The sequence below is a fragment of the Equus quagga genome, chromosome 19 (genome assembly GCF_021613505.1).
Source record: "Equus quagga isolate Etosha38 chromosome 19, UCLA_HA_Equagga_1.0, whole genome shotgun sequence".
NCBI classification, from domain to species: Eukaryota; Metazoa; Chordata; class Mammalia; order Perissodactyla; family Equidae; genus Equus; species Equus quagga.
The window spans coordinates 22,301,267-22,318,655 of record NC_060285.1 but is presented as its reverse complement, the minus strand read 5'-3'; the positions used below and the strand labels follow the sequence as shown (position 1 = coordinate 22,318,655).

At 36.6% G+C, this 17,389-nt stretch overlaps 1 protein-coding gene across 1 annotated transcript in view; it reads right to left on the bottom strand.

The window, feature by feature from the left end:
- The window catches only part of ANKS1B (ankyrin repeat and sterile alpha motif domain containing 1B), a 1,013,016-nt gene that overhangs the window by 650,949 nt on the left and 344,678 nt on the right, over positions 1 to 17,389 (bottom strand). The window contains exon 10 of the mRNA XM_046646005.1: positions 2,643 to 2,808. Coding sequence (XP_046501961.1) covers positions 2,643 to 2,808 — 166 coding nt within the window. The remainder of the gene's footprint in view (positions 1 to 2,642; positions 2,809 to 17,389) is intronic.

Below are 17,389 nucleotides of genomic sequence, written 5' to 3'. Positions count from 1 at the left end.
AGAGGCCCTGAACATCAAAGTTCAACAACAGGTTCAAAAGTGGCTTTAGTGTTCAATTGGCTTCCCACCCTCACCAGTGTTTTGGCTTGATTATTTCTTAGTAACCTAATAATAAAAAGAAGTTCCTAATTTAAATGTTATTCAACTTATATAATTTTCCTATCACCTTTTTGATGCTTTTTAAGAAGTTTTTCTTTCCTGTATTTTTATCTAGCATGATTATTTGTTTTCAGCAAGGGAGTTCCTCTGAGCCTAATCATTCTTCTTACTTGTGTCCATGTCTTTTTCATTCCTGTATCCTTAGCATGTAGCACAGTACGTGGCACATGGAGGAACTCAATTAGTTTTTAATTGTTTAATGAATAAATCCCTGTCTTCTTCGACTCTTTCATTCCTGCGTCCACCACCCCTGACACACTCCTACCTGTGCCTTAATTAAAGCTCATTTACCTTTTCATACATATATGCCCTCCATTTTCCTATGTTAACTGAGCTTTCCCCTTGATTTCCCCACTATTTCCTTCAGTATTTCTCCTATGGAAGATTTTTCATTCTTACCAACTCCCACAGTTTGGGATCACAGTTCTGCCTTCCTCCAAAATCTGCTGCTCATCTGAAGATCATGCTATCCTATAACACTCTTTTTCTGATTTTATTGCTATCATACGTGGACTTCAAGTCATATCTTCACATTTCTTGAAGGTTTCAATACTTGGTTCACAATTTCTACTCCACTTCATCTCCTAACATAATGCAGCAGTATGACATGCTGTTTAAGAGCACAAGCTGGACAATCCAAGTTCAAGTCTCAGATCCATTCCTTATTAACATGTAGCCTTGGGAAATTACCTAATATTTCAGTGCCTCAGTGTCCTCATCTTTAAAATGGGGATAATGATATTTTTATCTTACTGTATTGTAAGAATTATATGAAAAAAATGTGTACAGAGTACTTAGAACAGCATCTGGCATATAGTATATGCTAAGTAAATTTTAACTATTTTCATTATTTTGCTGTTACCTCATCCTAAAAATCTTCCTTCTGCATGCTTATGATTCATACAACACCCTAGCCTCAATGCTGTTCAAAACCTATTTGGTCACTTCTATAAAAATTCTATCAAATTCCATAGCTTATTATCTAAAATGGTTTTTCTGAATTTTAATTTAACGCTTTTCAAGATCTAGCTCTTCTTTTCAGCCAATGATCTTTTATCTCTTACTCAGAAATTGACTCCATTAGGAAATACATATTAGAGAATTTCTCTATATTCATAACCATGCTCTTGTCTCTCTTTTCTCTGAGGGAAGCAAAGTCTGTGTTTTCCTAGACTAGCTCAGTCTTAACTTCTACCCATTCTGTTCTCTCTACTTATTCTTTGTCTTCAATCCCTTGGTCTCCACCAGCAAATTCCTCCAACCTCTAAACTTGATCTAATCTTACCCTAAAATAAAGTAGGCATATCTCCCCTGTACCGCTTTCTTCTCATGTTACCATCATATCTCTTCTTCTAATCTTCTTGAAAGGGTAATCTATATTCTCCACTCTCATTCCTTTATTTCCCATTTCCCAGTGTCTCACTGTTAACTTCCAGAAATCTGGTTTTATCACATCACTTCTAAAACTCACTTTTCAAAAATAAGTACCAACTGGATTGTCAAATCAAAAACAGCCTCTCTTCAGAACTTCTCTTATAATTCCTTTGCAGCACTGAATATGTTGACCACCTGCTTGTAACTTTCCTCCCTCCCTCACTTTCATGTAACTACCCTGCATTCTTTCTTAGAGGTAGTGGTTAAGTAAAAGCAAGCAAATATGATAATAGTCAAACACTCATGTTCAAGCAAAGGCCCCACCATGTATTGATCTTAAATGACACTTAACTCCAATTTCCTTATCTATAAAATGGGCACAATATTTGCTTGCTTTGTTCACTAGTTTACAATGCAAATAAATAAATTAACATATCTGAAAATACCATAAAGATATAAAATATACAAAGTAGATGAGTACACTTTGATAACCTGAAAATAGATACCATGCGGGAAAGTATATTAAAATACATTTGCTACCAAATCTGCTATGAAGTTCTGAAGGACCCAAAGCTTTGTATCTGACCTAGAAGGTTTTTCACTATTAAAAATGTCTTCACCAAGGCAGCACCTCTCCCAGGAGGGCTCTTGCCATGAAGTTAAGAAAGTTCACATCAAAAACCCTCTAACTGGGGCCGGCCCGGTGGCGCAGCGGTTAAGTGCACACGTTCACTTCGGTGACCCAGGGTTCACCGGTTCGGATCCTGGATGCGGACTTGACACCACTTGGTGAGCCATGCTGTGGCAGGCGTCCCATATAAAAAGTGGAGGAAGATGGGCACGGATGTTAGCTCAGGGTCAGTCTTCCTCAGCAAAAAAGAGGAGGATCAGCAGCAGATGTTAGCTCAGGGCTAATCTTCCTCACAAAAAAAAACCCAAAAACACCCTGACTTACCTGGACTCACTTCAAAATGCAAAAAACAATTATTGAGACTATAATGGGGCACTTTCAGTTTTAAAATATTGTGGGAAATCAAAACATTAATAATACATCTTCACATATACAAGCATGAAAATTGAACTGATCCACTGTGAAAAAGAAATATTACCAGTTCTTGGTGAAGGGGCCCTTGCAATTTCTAAGGAACAAGGTTTCTTTGTAACTGCTGTGTCCGTGAGATCACATAGAAAGTTCTCATTTTCTGAAGAAAATGTATCCAGAGAAGCAGATGGTACAATTTCCATAGTGTAATTCCTCTTCTTTGGATAGGACTCCTGAAAGGAAGGAGAAAAAATAAAAATAGTTTTGTGATAAAGACACAGCCTGTTTAATTTATAAAAACTAGAAAAGATAATCAGGTTCTTCAGTTCTTCCAAGAGTGATTGAGAGGTGATGATTCATCTGTTTGAATAAGTTATACAATCATATAAGCCCAATATTATCAGTGATCTTTTTACAAGTGTCCTTATAATTTGGTTCCCCTGAAATTATTACTGACAAAGTAAAGTTCATGATCTCTTTTTGTAATATGTATCTATTTTCTAGTTGTGGCATAAATTGTTGCTTACCTAATCAGTAGTCGCTCCCAAGACTCGCTCCTTTGCCTGCTTCTTAGAGAAAGCCAATTTTGGACAGTTAGATATAAAGAGAAGTTTGCTGGGAGGCTTCTGGAAAAATATTTTTCCCAAGAGAAAAGACATACAAGGAGGTTCTTTCAGAGCCTTGGCCATGCTCAAGTTCCTCTATGGATACAGTTTTGATGCCTGGAGCTAAGGCAGACATGTTGTGACCATAAGGCAATAAGCCTACGATCAAAAAAGTACCAGGCCAAGAATGGCAACAGAAGGATAAAAAGAGACTGGGATTTTGATGATATCATTGAGATAATCAAATAGACTCAGGACTGGTTTCTCCAAGCTCCCTAAGTAAATAATAAAGTTCTTACCGTTTGAGCCATGGTTTATCGGGTTTTCTGTCATTTAGAGGTAAAAGTATTCTCACACCACACATCAGTATTTTTTGTGTGTGTGGATACTTTTAACTAATCTACTAAGGTTACTCTTTTCTGGTTAGGATAAAATTAAGGTCCAATTATATACTACTGATTCTTCAATATATTCTGAAAATTGGAATTCATTTCATTTTACAAGATCTTAGGTTCTTATAGAAGACATTAATTGGCCAACAATTACTTACTGGACATCTCTCATATATCTAGGACTGTGCTAAGTGCTGGAGATTTTTTAAAACTTACAGTAAGACGTAAACTTTGCCCTCAGGAAGTTCATAGTTTACTAGAGAAGAAAATTCTGCACGATGAATTTTATAATTAATCATGTTTTATTTTTGATATTTGTTATCTTTATAAAGATTAATTCACTATCAAAAGAAAAAGACAAGAAAAAAATAAACTCATTTTCAAAAAATCTTCCAAGATTATCCAAGGGTTGGTAAAGATTTAATACAAGCTCCTATTTTTTCTATAATGATATTTACAGTACAGTAGAATAAGTATTCAAGGTCAGTGTAATTGCTTTCAGACCATACCAGACCCTCACACATCAAAGAGTCAATTATGTTCACTCTACTCTACTGAAAGCAGGAAATTGGGAGTAATTTATTTTTAACAACAAAGGGTGACAAAGTAGAAAGCGACCAGAGGAAAGCAATCAGGATGGTATATGATTTAAAAACCATGTCACAGAAGAAATGATGAAAGGAACTGCAGTGTTCTAACCTGCAGAAGCCTTATAGCAGCATAATAGTTTCCTCAACATATTTGAGAGGATATCCCTCAAGAGCTACCCCACAAAGCAGGTGAGGGGAGAAATTGCTGAGGTGAATCTAAAGTTCTTAAAGGCAGAATAAAGACCAATGTTTATAAGACAAGGAGGCCAAGTTTGGGTCAATTAAAAAAATAATTTTCTATGAATTAAAAATATCACTTATCTTTTAAAATAAAAATGCACTTACATAACAATTAGCTAAAATATAGTACTAGAAAGCAACAGAGGGAACTTCTCATTACTGGAAATCTTTCAGTAGAACTGTTTATTGATAAAATTATGTATGAAACACTGTCGTGAATATATCAGATGACTGTAAACTCCATGAAGGATGGAATTTGTCTTGATCACCACTCTATCCCCAGGATCTAAAACAGGTCCTGTCACATATTAGGTGCTCAATAAATATTTACTGATCAACGGAACAGTCTCTAATGTCCTTTTTAACAAATCTAACGAACAGGGAAATGATTATGCCTCTTTAAGATGTAAATTACTTTGCTGTTCAGTTTGGTTATTGTTATTGTCTACTGCTTTGCATATCAAAAGTGAAAAAACTGAGATTAAGACAATAAAATTGTAAAGAGTCTATGAAAAGAAAGTGTCTAGCTTAAACTCTAGTTCATCCTAAAATTAAATTATTCAGAACAACCCATTCTTCATGGATTTGGTTAAGTTGGAATTTTATGTGTTTATAAAGAATTATGAGGATATTAAAGGTGCAAAAAATACTCTGAAATTTTACAGGATGAGTTAGTTTGCTTTTCTCTTAAAAAGGAAGTATATACATTTATTAGAGAAGTATTAGAAAATACAAACAAAGAGGAAAAAAATCACTTGAAAACCCAGCATGCTCAGATAACTAATAGTAACATTTTGGTGTATATCCTCCCAGACTGCTTCAAAATATCTGACAAGTATCCCTCAAAAGAGGATGGATATGTGAGATAATAAAATAATAAAATGAATCCATATGTGTTCACTACTCAGTTTAAGGTACAGAACATTATTGTTGAAACCCGCCCCCTCCCATGCAAATTCCCCTTTCCAATCCTACCCCCTCCCTCCCCAATCAGGGCTAAATCCTGTTCTGAATTTTGTGTTGATAATTCCCTGGATTGTCATTAAAATGAAACTATATATGTAAGTATCAATAAAGAATAAACTGTTTTGTACTATGTGCTTTTGAAGTTCATAAGTATAGTAAAAAATGTTCCTGTTCTTCTATGACTTTTTTCACTCAATATTATGTTTCTGAGTTTCATTTATCTTTAATGTGGTACAGGAGTCCACTGTATAGGTATACCACAATTCATATATGGGTTCTCCTGACAGTGGACTTTTAAACGTTTCCTAGGAGTTTTATTATTAATAACCATGTTGCTATGAATATTCCTGAACAAACTTTCTGACTACAAGTAAGCAGGGTATGCTATCTATTCCAGTAGTCACGGGGCAGAGTCAAGGACAGACACAAGATGAGAATAATGAATGAAATCAAGAGTTCTACACAAACAGGAATTTGCAGCAAGAGGTGATCATGAGAAGTGAGATTGGATACCTCGTAGATTCTATAGAAATCTTCAGGAGAGCACTATAATTTCCCACCCAAAGTGGGATAAAGTTTCAAGGGGTTTTCTGTAAGTCTTACATGAAGATATTATATATCAAATATGTAGAGGTATTACATGTAATGTTTTCTAATCTGATATTTACCTCTAGTAATGCATTGTGAACAAGTTTCAATGACAAATATATGTCTACATGATAAATTTAAGGTTAGGTTCCAATGTACACATGGTCATAATTTATTTAGTTAATCCTATCATATAGAAATTTTAATGTTTTGATTTTAAGGGAATATTCTTGTGCACATACCTTTGTTTACATGTTCAACTATTTCTTTTGAAATAGAATTCCTGTGAAAATAAGTATATACCATATGCTTATAAATAATTGAGTCTGTTTCTGGTTTCTAATTGGTCCCATATGTCAGTCTATTCTAGTACCAAAATCACACTGTTTATTGAAGCCTTATAATTAATTTTACTATCTGGTAGGATAAGTCTCTCCTCATATTGATCTTTCTCAAAGCATTCATGATTATTCTCATGTTTATTTTTTTAAAAAAATCTTTAAACATTTTGTCAACTTCTCCTCAAATCATTCTCTCTTCTTTGTTTCCCATCAGTAAACAGTCCTTCCATACACCAGCCATTCAAACAACCTGGGAGCTATTCTTCAATTTTCCTTCTTCCTCAACATCATGCCCAGTCTCCAAGTCCCATACTTTATCATTGAATTATATCTCAAACACATTCATTTCTCTCCACCCCTGCTACCACCCTAGTCCAAGCCACCATTGTATCTCACTTGAACTGCTGGAACAGCTTCCAAACTAGTCTTCCTGCCTCCAGTCCTACTCCTCTCCCAATTAACTCACTTTCTTTCTTTTCTTTTTTTTTTTTTGAGGAAGACTGGCCCTGAGCTCACATCCATGTCCATCTTCCTCTACTTTATGTATGGGACGCCTACCACAGCATGGCTTTTGCCAAGTGGTGTCATGTCCACGCCCAGGATCCAGACCTGAGAACCCCGGGCCGCGGAGAAGCAGAATATGCAAACTTAGCCGCTGCGCCACCGGGCCGGTTCCAACTCATTTTCAAATACTAGCATGAGGTTACTGAGAGTAAGTCATGTCAAAACAAACTCATTTCCTTTCATTGTAACTTTGATGAGAGAATCATAAAATGCTCTAGTCATGGTACATGTTGATTCTTTTTAAACCTTTAACATGGTCTCTTATAATATCTCAGAATTTCAGTGCCAAATGATTTCATTAAATGCATTAATGATCCAGATAGTTAGCTCATTAATATAACCAGATGTGGAAGAATAAACCAAAGGTTAAACATAATCCCATTAATCTATAAGATAAATGGGGTTAATTTCTAAAGTCATGCTTGTCTAGCCCCTAGCAAAATGCCTTGTTCATAGTAGGGCTCTGTGAATATATGCTAAAAAATGAATACATAAAATAATTAAGATTTCAGTTAGTACTTTAAGGCCTGCATCCTCCACTAGAATTAAAGAGCCATGGAGGCAAGAACCATGACCTTCTTTTTCATATAGTATGCACTTAAGAAACATTTGTCAAGTGAATGAAATCTGAAACAATGTCATTCAAAAACTATCATGGGCCGGCCCGGTGGCGCAGCAGTTAAGTTCACACGTTCGCCGGTTCAGGTCCCGGGTGTGGACACAGCACCGCTTGGCATGCCATGCTGTGGTAGGCGGCCCATGTATAAAGTAGAGGAAGATGGGCACGGATGTTAGCTCAGGGCCAGGCTTCCTCAGCAAAAAAGAGGAGGACTGGCAGTAGTTAGCTCAGGGCTAATCTTCCTCAAAAACAAAAAATAAACTATCACAGATTCAAATAGCTACTGTAAAAATAAAAACTTACACTTATGAAGTGTTTTATAGTCACAAAATGAATAGTATTTCATTTACCCAGATGATTTTATTTAGCCCTCACAACAGGCCTAGCAATGCTGACTATTGTTCGCATCCAGAAACTAAGGCTTGGAATTATTAAGCGACTTGTCCAATACTAAGCAGCTGGTTAACAGAAGTTTCAGGACTCTAACCTAGATTTTGTAACAGCAAATCTAGTGTTCATGCTATCGTATCACAGATAAAAAGGGCTATGGAAAGATCTTTACTGCCAGAGCTTAGGGAAAGAAGAAAATTCACACATTACTAGGTAGTATCTAGCCCTGCCAACTTCCTAGCTTTTGCAAGCCCTCTTCCTTTCAGTGGGAAATCCGGACTTTGATATACAGGTTAATTGCCAATATACTCTTGATGATAAATCTTGGTAATGGACCAGAGGGATTAAAAGAACTGTGGCCCAACAATTTGTGACAGACCATCAAAACTCCATCGTACCTAGTCTAACAAAATTGGGCTCCAATCTGGCTATAGCAGTTTTTGCTTTTTTCTTGATATTTAGCTTCTATCTTTATTCTAATGCCTGGTTCCAGGATCCCAGACTTGTTTCTGTGCTTGATTTTTTATAATAGTAGCATGCCTAGGACTGTGTTCTCTGCCAGTCTCTTCCGAGGGACTAATAATGTTCTGGCCCTGAATCCTAAACCAGTCCCTAAGGTCCTGAATGCCTAACTTCACGACTCCTAAGGGGATGTGTAGCTTCGATGCTTAGTCAGCTTCATCCTACCTGCTGTAGTTGATTGTGCAATGTGTGGACCAAATAGTACTTCTTCCAAAAGATGCACACTGAGGCTCATAAAATAATAGAACATTATGCCCCCCAAGAAAAATAAACATTAGCAATAAAAAGTCTACATAACATGCTTTCACACGTTGTTTAACTGTGTTCCTACAAAAGTTTAAAATCGTCAGTGGTAGCTGAATCTAACAAGTCAAAGTTTATTAGTGATTAAATATGAGGTTCTATGGTTCTGTACAGAAATGAGTTATGAAAATTCATCTTGGTGATATATAGATTAACAATATCAGGAAAAAAGAATTAGGAGTTAAAGCTGACAGCATGAGTCAGAGTTTAATATACCAATTAAATACAGAATGTGACATTGGCTGATTTAAATCGAGTATGATATTTGGACTTGAGAAAGTGACAGCCCTGCTTTCCTCTGTGCTAATTAGAATTGGGAATGATCTGATTTTGTAATTTGGTAAAAGACAGGCTAACTGTACTATGTTGACCATCATTTGTAAGGTAGTACAAGATTTTATTCATCAAAAGGGCTGAAAGATACTTGGCCTCTGACTTAGGAAAAACCTTAGCAATAATCAGGGACCCAGGTATAAGCAGTCTTTTCTCAATAACACCAACGATGTGGTTTTTCATCAGACATAAGGTGACCTAGAGGATTTCTAGATTACTTTGACAGGGCATCTCTGTGAACTTGCCTCTTAACACAGCTCTATTCTTAACCACATAGGGGAAACCGAAGCAGCTTAACCAACACCTGGTGCACTCAGCTTGGCACTGGGGCCTATATATGAGGAGGTGCAAAGTCCAAATTGACTGTTTTTTTCTGGACATGGGTAAGGAAAGTGCTGAGTATCAAACCCATGTCATATGAGAAAAGATTGAAGAAGAAAAGGTACATGGAAGCATGTATCACAAGTATTTGAAAGATAGAAGAGTGATTGGAATTGTTCTCTATCCGTAAGGGACTAGAAATAGTGCAGATGGAGAGACAGTAAAAAGAAGAGAGATTTCAGCTCAAGAGGAGCTTTCTAACAATTAGAGCTTCACCATATGAAATTGGCTGCTTAGCAGGAAGCGGGTTCTCTGCCACTGGAAGTCTTTAAGCCTAGTCTGATCAAAACAAGTCATCTCCTGAGAATAGAAGACAGTGGCTTGACTTAGATGAGTTTTAAGATGTTATGTAAATAAAACAATGGGACTAGAAGTATGTTAGTTCTATGATACAAACTACCTGCATACTTTTACTACTTCCTGAGTTCTTTTTCTGATAATGTGAAAAAATAACACTAACACAAGGGAGTGTGGGTTTATGCCTCTTTCGAAGTTAGAAATGACTCACAATTTCAAATGACTCATAGCAGGTGAAAGCTTTGGAAATGATCTTATTCCTCTGACATGTCCCACAATATCAAGAAAAGTATCCCCTAAAGACTTACAATGACATTCAAATAAGGAAGACTACAACATAAATATAGAATAATAAGAAAAATAAGAAAATAACAGGAAGAGACTTTGAGTGGGAGGGAAGAATGAGTGACAGTAGGACAGCCTTAGGGAAAGGAGCGTTGATAACGGTGGTAGGCCTCTCGAAGATGTCCCCGTCCTAATCCCAAGAACCTGTGAATATGTTGTTACATGGCAAAGAGACTTTGCAGATGTGATTAAGGATCTTCAGATGGGGAAATTATTCTGGATTATTCAGGTGGCCCAATGTAATCACAATGGGGGGGGCGGGAGGGGATCGCTCCTGTGTGGCTTCCGTGCGGGCGTCTGCGTTGTGGGGACCCCTCTTCCGAAGGCGGGTTCTCTGCAGGTTGCGTTTGCATCCCTGGAGGGCTGCAGACCCAGGAGTTGGCCCCGCGGCTCGGCAGCTCATGGTGCTTCGGGACACGTGTGTGGGATGTGCTTCCCTGGTGATGCGGGGCAGGAGGAGGCCTAGGTACACCTGCAGCCTGAAGCCCCCCTGTGACGGCCCCCACGGCAGAGGAGGGAATCCAAAGGGCCACTGTGGCTACGAAGAGGGGCCCAGGCCCAGTTAGCAACTACGGACAGGATTCCTGGTTGGTGAAATATAAACAGCTGCTCCTCCCTCCGCAGCAGCTGAAACAAGTGAAAGGAGCAACTAAACTCTATTTCCATGCGGAGGCACAAATCAACAACATCAAGCAATATGAAAAAATACATTAAATCTCCAGAACAGAAAGAAAGCAACAAATACACAGAAAACAATCCCAAAGAAAATGAGATGTATAACCTAAATGACGATGACTTCAAAACAGCCATCATTAAGATTCTCAATGAGTTAAGAGAGAATTCTGACCGACAACTCAACGAGTTCAGGAGCTATGTTACAAAAGAGTTTGATACGATTAAGAAGAACCAAACAGAAATATTGGAAATGAAGAACACAATAGAGGAGATTAAGAAGAATCTAGATGCTCTGAACAGTAGGGCTGATAATATGGAGGAAAGAATTAGCAATTTGGAAGATGGCAATATAGAATTGTTGCAGGCAGAGGAGGAGAGAGAAGCAAGACTTAAAAGAAATGAAGAAACTCTCCGAGAATTATCAGACACAATTAGGAGATGCAACGTAAGGATTATAGGTATACCAGAGGGAGAAGAGAAGGAGAAAGGGGCAGAAAACCTATTCAAAGAAATAATGGCCGAGAACTTCCCAAATCTGGTGAGGGAGATGGATCTTCAGGTGACAGAAGCCAATAGATCTCCAAACTTTATCAATGCAAGAAGACCAACTCCACGGCATATAGTAGTGAAGCTAGCAAAAGTCAACGACAAGGAGAAAATATTAAGGACAGCCAGGCAAAAGAAACTAACCTACAAAGGAACTCCCATCAGGCTATCAGCAGATTTCTCAGCAGAAACTTTACAGGCTAGAAGAGAGTGGAATGATATATTCAAAAATCTGAAGGACAAAAATCTACAGCCGAGAATTCTCTACCCAGCGAAAATATCCTTCAAATACGATGGAGAAATAAAAACTTTCCCAGATAAACAAAAATTAAGGGAGTTCATTGCCACAAAACCTCCTCTTCAGGAAATCCTCAGGAAAACCCTCATTCCTGAAAAATCCAAAAAAGGAAAGGGGCTACAAAACCAAGAGCAGAGGAGATAAGTAGAAGGACAACAACAGAGAGTAGCAGCTCTACATCAGAACAGATTAAACCATGGGACGAGAAACAAAGGAAACTGAAAAAAACCGGAAAACAAGACACAAAATGGGAGTGGTAGGCCCCCACGTCTCAATAATCACTCTAAATGTAAATGGATTGAACTCCCCAATCAAAAGACTCAGAGTGGCAGGATGGATCAAAGAACAAGATCCAACAATATGCTGCCTCCAGGAAACACACCTCAGCCCCAAAGACAAACACAGACTCAGAGTGAAGGGATGGAGAACAATACTCCAAGCTAATAATGAACAAAAGAAAGCAGGTGTCGCTATACTAATATCAGACAAGGTAGATTTCAAAGCAAAACAGATAAAGAAAGATAAAGAGGGACAGTATATAATGATAAAAGGGACTCTCCACCAAGAAGACATAACACTTATAAATATATACGCACCCAACACAGGAGCACCAAAATTTGTAAAGCAACTCTTAATAGAACTAAAAGAAGACATCAACAACAATACAATAATAGTAGGGGACCTCAACACACCATTAACACCAATGGACAGAACATCCAGACAGAAAATCAACAAGGAAATAATAGAATTAAATGAAAAATTAGACCAGATGGACTTAATAGATATATATAGAACACTTCATCCAAAAACAGCAGGTTACACATTCTTCTCAAGTGCACATGGAACATACTCAAGGATTGACCATATTTTGGGAACCAAAGCAAACATCAATAAATACAAGAGAGTTGAAATAATATCAAGCATCTTTTCTGATCATAACGCTATTAAACTAGAAATCAACTACAAGAAAAAAGCAGAGAAAGGTGCAAAAATGTGGAGACTAAACAACACGCTTCTCAACCAATGTAATCACAATGGTCATTATAAGTGAAAGAGGGAAGGAGAGTCAGTATCAAAGTGATGCAACGTGAGAGATTTGATGGGCCATTGCTGGCTTTGAAGGTGGGAAGACAGCCACAAGCCAACAAATGAACAAAGCTCAAAGAAGCCAGAAAAGGCAAGAAAATAGATTCTCCCCTAGAGTTTCCAGAAAAGAATGCAGCCCTACCAACACCTTGATTTTAGCCCAGAGGGACCCATTTTGGACTTCTAGAACTGTAAAATAATAAATTTGTGTTTTTTCAAGCCACGAAGTTTGTGGTAATTTGTTATTGCAGCAATAAGAAATTAATACCATAATGCATCAGCAGAAGGCATCACATACGGAGGCAACAGAAACTATGAAGAACTGAGAGAGGGACAGAAAATTGGACTCCAGTGGGAGAATACACCTTGTTATTTTATAATATGACTCAATATTTTAAAGATGGTGATTCTTTCACTTTCACTTAGCCTTAAATTTAATTAAGTAGTATTGCAATAGTGTTTTCCTCCCACTCCATCTTGGATCTTGACAAGAAATCCTAAAGTACATTTGGAAAAATAAATGTGTGACAGTAGCCAGGTATCAATTTGAAAAGAGAAAACTAATGGAGAGGGTGTAGATAAGCCTTTATCAGATACTTAAATAAATCATAAATGGTGCAATAATTGAAAGGCAATAGAATGGAAGAGAGAATTTGAAAAACAAAGCTCCAATGCTAAGGGAATTTATTATATTATGAAGGTAATATTTCAAATTAGTAGGAAAACGATGGATTATATAATAATTGCCAGCCAGATAAGTGATAGTCATTTGGGAAGAAATAATAAAGCTAGATTAATACTTCTTTCCTTGTGCCAAAATAAGTTCCAGATAAATATTAAATAATAAGTAAATACACTTGTAATAATAATCTTAAAATAGGAATGATCTTTAACCAGGAGCTATAACTAGATATATAACCAGAGCTGTAGAGAAAAAGATTGATGAATTTGAGTATAAACAAATATTAAATTTATAAGGCGACTAAAGTATCATAAAAATTAAGAGACTAACAACAGATTTGGGAAAATTCTTTGACATATATGACAAAGGGCTTATATTTTTATTATGTAAAGAGAGTTACAGAGATGAAAGAGATCATTAGCCTAATGGAAAAAGTGGGCAAAGGATAGGAGGAGTTCATGAAAAATAGTTAGAAATTTCTTAGATGAAAAGATGCTTGATCTCATTTGTAACTAAATATATGTAAGTTAAAGTCACACAATATACCGTTCTTGATCAAACTGCTATAGGTAATACACAGTGTTAGTGACAGTTTGGAAAAGTAGGCATTTTTATACATGATTTTTTAAAGTGTGAATTGGTGTAAACCTTTTTCAGGCTAATTTTTCAATTGGTACAGAGACATTTAGAAAGCAGATATTTAGACAGCATCAACTTTTGGACTTTTACCATGCTAAAATTTTTCTTCCTTCACTTGGGAGCACATGGGATTGATAAACTGCCATTATTATTCCTAGAGCATGGTACTACAAGGCCCCATTTATATGCCTTGCATAGTTACCACTCTTACTTTGTAAAAAATTATGTACAATTGTTACTTTTAATGCTTCTATTAAATAATGAGATGGGGGTGATGTGGAGTAAAGCCTGCCTCTTAATGTCAAGAGTGAGAAAAGTTGTAATCAGATCTTACCAATATCAATCACCTGAGTTGTAAATGGGGGTCAGGATATTGTCTCCCTTTGGAAAGTGTGACCAATTAATGTCCATAGACCTTGATTCTTAGTTAAGCCTCTCTTGATCAGCCACTTCAAAGTTGGAGGTGTCAGTTAAACATTTGAAACCATAGCAGAAATCTCACCAGCAAAGTGCTGAGAAACTAGTGTGGGTACTATCTAAGAATGTTATTTTGGGTATGTTATGGATTGAGTTATATCTCCCCAAAATTTATTTGTCAAAATTCTAACTCCCACTGCCTCAGAATGTGATCTGATTTGGAAATAAGGTCGTTGCAGATGCAATTAGTTAAACTGGGATACAGTCATTAGGGTGAGCCCTAATCCAATGACTAGTATCCCAATGGAGAGAGGAAATTTGGAGACAGACATGTACACAGAGAGAGCACCATGTGAAGATTGGAGTTATGCTGCCACAAGCCAAGCCAAAAATTGCCAGCAAACCACCAGAAGCTAGGGGAAAGGCAGGGAATAGATTTTCTCTCACGGCCTTTAAAAGAAACTGTCCCTATCAACACCTTGATTTTGGACTTCCAGCCTCCAGAACTGAGAAAACAAATTTCTTGTTGTTTAAGCCATGCAGTTTGTGGTACTCTTTTACAGCAGAACTAGCAAACTATTACAGGGTGAAAAAGTAAATAAAAGAAACTGGTTGACAAAACCTTTTGGTTAATCTCTTTTAGTGTTCTAAAATCCTTACTCCTTGGAAAATAACTAAGAATTAACTAGGGATTAGCAAGGAAAAGAGGATTATCTCTGTTCTTGATGAAATTCCCAAAAGTGTATCAAAGCTTTAAATGCGCATACTCTTTTACCCAGGAATTCTACTTCTTGAAATCTTTCCTATAATTAAACTTACAAATACAAATAAAAATATACACATAAGGATGTGTACTGAAGCACTCTATATAACGTTGAAGGACTGGAAATTATTTTTAGATTCATCCTTAAGAGACTATTTAAAAAATAAACATCATCCATACAAGGAGGCAATGTCGTATAATGCAGAAGTCCACAGATTTTAGACTACACAAAATTCAACTGGATCATTTGTTAATAATTCAGATTTGTGACTCTTCCCCAAATTTTTGCTAAATCCAAGTCTCTGATAGCGAACCTGGAAATCTATGTTTTACAACTATCTCAGGTCATATTGCTGCAAATGTTTGGTGAAATATATTTGAAAAATCTAGTAGTTAAAGAGTGTAGAGTCAAAATCCTAGCTCTGCCATCTTTAGCAAAGTTGCCTTGGAAAAGTCTCACTTTCCTCATCTGCAAGATTAGAACACTAATAGTACCTTCCTCAAAGGGTATTTCTGGTTGTGAATGATATAATAAAATTAATGAAATAAATTTGAAATAAAGTAAAATAAATTTTATAAAGTAATTGGCATAGTGCCTAAGTGCCTAAATGCTTAATAAATGTAACTATTATTTCAGTCATTAGAAAAATAAATGTATAGGTATTGATAGGTTGAGCTAAAACAAACAAACAAAGGGAAGAACAACACATAATGTACATTCACATTCGTGCAAAGAATGGACACATTACATACACACAGAATATTTCTGAAAGGAAGGATTAAAAATTTGGTGATCAACACTGGGCAATGAGACTATATTCTCTTTTGTTCTGCTTGATTTTTTTTTTAATCTATATATACATGTTACTTTCAGAAAAAAAAATTCCATTAGTCTGAATACCACCTGAGGAAGGTGATGATACCATTTCAAATATAAATGAACTTTGGTTTTTATTTCTGGCACTGTTGTGTAGAAATTTGCCTACCCCAGGTGAAATTAAAGATGGTAAAATCCCGAGAATAATCTCTTTTAAAAATAACACAAATGCAACTGAAAACATGCCCCAATGCCAAGCAAAACTAAGTAGGGATAAGCTCTGTACAAATCCTCAATAAGAGATCTAGATAATCTACAACAGAACTCAAAAGAACTAGAATGTAGTTCACCAGTAACAAGAGGACAAAGAAGAAAACTGCATCATGTGAAACAAACTTCAGGCTAAAAGACTAAGAAGTGCATTTTCTGGGAAGCATTAATTATAGTCAAAAAAGAGAAACAAAGAAAAAGAAAAGAAAGAAACCAAGATTTATATGAAGGGATTTCTTTGCTATGTGAGAAGTCCAACTGTCTCACATTCTTTTTTGGAAAGAGGCAGAAAACAAATTATTAGAAAATGGATAACTACTGAAGAAATAAATGAACTAAAAAATTAAATATTCAAACATAAATAAATAAACAGGCTTCACAACTAGGTATAGGAGGCCAGGAGATGAACTATGTCAGTCTGTTAGAAAAGTAAGTGAGATATAACTTAAGTACTAGGGAGACAACGGGCATCTCTAAGTTCATAGAACAAAACGCTAGATTGATGTCAAAATTCCATAGACAAATATTTAGTGTTGGTTGGTCAGTTGAGGTGCCCTGGGTGACCACTGTAACCAGGCTTGGAGCCTTTATTCCTGATGTTAGTAAATGTGTGACTTAAAGGACCAGAGGCAAGGCAGACAGAGTAGGAAATACAGTATACACTGCTCCCAGGATATTTACCAGTCACCTAGGCTTGAGCTCTAGGGGGCATTTTGCTTTCTCCTGTTCCATCATCCTTACTGTTACCATAAAGAAGCAGTTATCAACTCCTGTAAAATTTGCACTTCATAATAACTCCTAAACCCAGTATTACTTTTCTATTTCCATAATCATCAAAACAGTTCAAACTTCATTGGCTATACCTATGTTACCTGAATAGCCTCCAAACTCCCATCCCCAACTCCACTCCATTTTTACACCAAGGATTTCTACCATTTTGAATAATAACACATGGTTTTCAAAGTAAAAGTTTTTACAAAACCCTATATGATACTGTTGGGGTTAACTTAGGAATTTAGGAAGTACAATAAATGACTTCCTCATTCCCTGACCAAATTATAGAAGAGTCCAGGGCTTGACAAATCTTTTCTGTAAAGGGCCAGAGAGTAAATAGTTTAGGCTTTTCAGGCCATATGATCTCTATG